The sequence below is a fragment of the Chelmon rostratus genome, chromosome 6 (assembly GCF_017976325.1).
Source record: "Chelmon rostratus isolate fCheRos1 chromosome 6, fCheRos1.pri, whole genome shotgun sequence".
Classification (NCBI taxonomy): domain Eukaryota; kingdom Metazoa; phylum Chordata; class Actinopteri; order Chaetodontiformes; family Chaetodontidae; genus Chelmon; species Chelmon rostratus.
This window is the reverse complement of record NC_055663.1, coordinates 13,922,543-13,925,448: the sequence shown is the minus strand read 5'-3', so window position 1 is coordinate 13,925,448 and position 2,906 is coordinate 13,922,543. Positions and strand designations below refer to the sequence as shown.

General features: G+C 40.9%; 1 protein-coding gene across 1 annotated transcript; it reads left to right on the top strand.

The window, feature by feature from the left end:
- The first annotated feature begins 1,599 nt into the window (after positions 1-1,599).
- Positions 1,600-2,906, top strand: odf3b (outer dense fiber of sperm tails 3B). Its single transcript, XM_041939687.1, has 6 exons — positions 1,600-1,714; positions 1,797-1,994; positions 2,171-2,272; positions 2,365-2,486; positions 2,583-2,723; positions 2,814-2,906. Exons 1-6 carry the CDS (start codon positions 1,603-1,605, stop codon positions 2,904-2,906), a joined length of 768 nt encoding a protein of 255 aa, XP_041795621.1. The 5' UTR covers positions 1,600-1,602.

Genomic DNA, 2,906 nt, shown 5'->3' with positions numbered 1-2,906 from the left:
ATTTACACCATTTGTATACTGTGTTTTATGTATTCACATTTAGGAAATTCCTGCACCGTCCACACACACATCCATACACAACAAACATTCAGCATGCCTGTCAAAGAGTCGTCTCCATGGCAACGTTGTCATAGTGAAGTTGACATGCATTATCTGAGTTTGGGTTCAATACACATGCTGAGTTCCGGTACAGAACCTGACACAGAGGGAGGCAGAGGCAGGATCAGGATTTGTACAAGGTAAAATCATTTCATTTATCTGTTCTAATACAGCAACTGAACTTTTAACAGAACTAAACTGAAAGCAGTCACTGATTTTATAAGTTGGTCAACATCTTGAGGTTTTGTCACAGGCTACTCCAGGTGTATGTTTCGTATGTTCACTGACTTTGGTGTGACACTGGTTTCACTTGCCCACAAATGACCACAGGCCTCTATTCTAGCAAACAGTAGCTTGTCCAAAATGTATTTCATAAACTGTAGATCACCTAAATATGTTACAGTGATTAATACAGTAAGGCTAATTTTCACTGATGTGCAACCTCAATAAGTAAGTATGAGAAATTGGTACGACTAAATTGGCCGGTCTAATGATTTATGATTCACTAACCTGCTGCTCTGTTTAACTCATTAACATAACAAGTGTAGGAAATAATCAACCACAGAAACACAGGGAGTAAGATAAATGTTACTAAATTGAATACATACGATAGATGCTGTTATGTTTTTCACTCAATGTTTTTATGAGTTGTTTTTTTTTTTGACTAAGTAATTTAAAATCTGAAATGGTTTCTTTTAAACCAACCACAGTTTAATTAGACAAACCAGCATATTTCTAACTGTTATCTTTTGAATGCTAGAATTATTTTTTTTTTTATTTCTGTTACAGTTATATTGTGACTAATATTTTTGGTTTGAGTACTGTGTGTCTACGAAGCACAACGGTGACATTTCTCCCACAAGGTTTGTTTAGTTTTGTAAAACTTTTCTACAGCTTAGTTGTGCACCACTGCACAGGCTGTTATTATATCATTCAAGAACTACTGCTGTGATTGGCTGGTGACAATGCTGTTCTCGGTGACATTACACTGAAGAATGGAGCAGAATGTTTAAATGGTGCATTTCCATCACATCGAGAAGTCAGTGAAGCCTTAAGGAGTACTACCTAGAACCTAAAGAACAATTCTAACTGTGAGATCTATCCAAAAACTTTTCCACAATACCCCCATTTAAGAGCTTATTGTAAAGAGCCTCAGGTATTTTCAGCCCAGACTCTTTGTTTTATATTTACCAACAGACATGTTAGCGATTCTGAGGGCGACATGAGCAATTTAAAATTTATGTGCGTCAAGACACCAAGAAGGCAAGTGTGCCAATATGTTTTGGTGTTCTTTCATGTACTAGCCAAGATTTATTAAAGGCTGTTTCCTGGAATTAGGTTTGGGTTTTTGTTTTGTTTTGTTTTTTTTGCCACAACCCACCCCTCTAAGAGCACTGGTGACTGAATGGAACACCAGAAGTGCTCCTTTTATTGTTCTTTTTCTTCATTACTAAAAAGCCAATCAACTGGTGTTTGATGACAATCCATCTCACCCTCAGGCTAATGTCAAACACTGAAGCTTGCGTTGGGACCTGGAGGCCCCACAGGCCAAGAGGGCCCATTGCTGCCCTCTATGGTAGCCCAGGGCCCAAGTATACACTGCCTGGACTCACAGGTATAGCAACACCATCAACACAATTTTCATATTCATATTCATGTTATTATTTACTTTGTCTGTCCTTGTTTCCTCCATGAAGGCGCTTCAAAACACGACCCTACTAAATACAAAGCACCAGCATTCAGCTTTGGGACACGTCATAATCAGACCAATTATAACTGCTCCCCTGGACCACAATACCTCATCCCCACCACCCGACATGGCCGAAGCGGTGCTCCCGCGTTTTCCCTCGGCAGCCGTTGGAAGGAGCCAGAATCGTTCACATCCCCTGGACCAGGTCAGACAAACCCCTTCCACATTAAAAAAGAATTTTTGTTAAAGCCCATGAAAATGAAATACTGCTGACTGACCCACTGAAAGCTGACAATATGCCACCTGTGTCATGAGCCACACTACTGTCATTTGAGTTTAACTGTCAGCAGTGTCTTTGAATAACATTCTTTGGTATTTCAGGCAAATACTCCCCAGAGCGTGCAGATAAGCAGATTTGTCACTCTGCTCCTGCTTTTTCTTTATCCGGGAGGGGCAAAGACATCAGAGGTTGTGAAACACCAGGTAAGGTATTGCATTTGGTGCAAGCTTGATCTGTGGATAACAAAGTTTCAGAACACAAAGAATATAAACTTTGCCTGTGGCTCACACTCCAGGTCCAGCCACCTACACTCTGCCCCCTGTGCTGGGGCCCAAAACTATGACCACACCTACAGCTCCCAGTTACTTAATCTGTGGCCGCAGGAAAACTGGAAGCTTCCTAGAGGATCTGCAGAAGGTCCACAGTACACAGTCATAAATACAGTTTGTTTAAAAAAATTCATAGAAATCCTGTAATTTACTCTTAATTCCAATATTTATCATTCCCCTCCAGACTCCTGGCCCTGCTGCCTACAAAGTTGTGGATCCTTGTATTTACAGTCAAAAACCTCCCCAGTGCAGCATGATAGGTCGGAACTACCCACCTTCTAAAACCACAGAGACACCAGGACCTGCTGCATACTATCCTGAAAAGGTGAAAACCTCACTATGTCTTAATTGATCTTCACCAAGGGCCCCAGATATCTTGCATTTTGTTCACTCACTGATATTTTTCTCTTCCCAGGTGACCTTCACAAGAGCAAAAGCTCCTGGCTTCTCCTTTGGAGTTCGGCACTCAGAACACATCTTACCTATCACTGAACATGTGACTGAATAA

Bases quoted from the DNA above. Each gene is read 5' to 3' on its own strand.
- odf3b (XM_041939687.1), top strand. From the start codon at position 1,603: ATGTCAAACACTGAAGCTTGCGTTGGGACCTGGAGGCCCCACAGGCCA. The intron at 1,715-1,796 runs GTATAGCAACAC...TCCTCCATGAAG, and splicing joins TACACTGCCTGGACTCACAG to GCGCTTCAAAACACGACCCT. The intron at 2,273-2,364 runs GTAAGGTATTGC...CTCACACTCCAG, and splicing joins CAGAGGTTGTGAAACACCAG to GTCCAGCCACCTACACTCTG.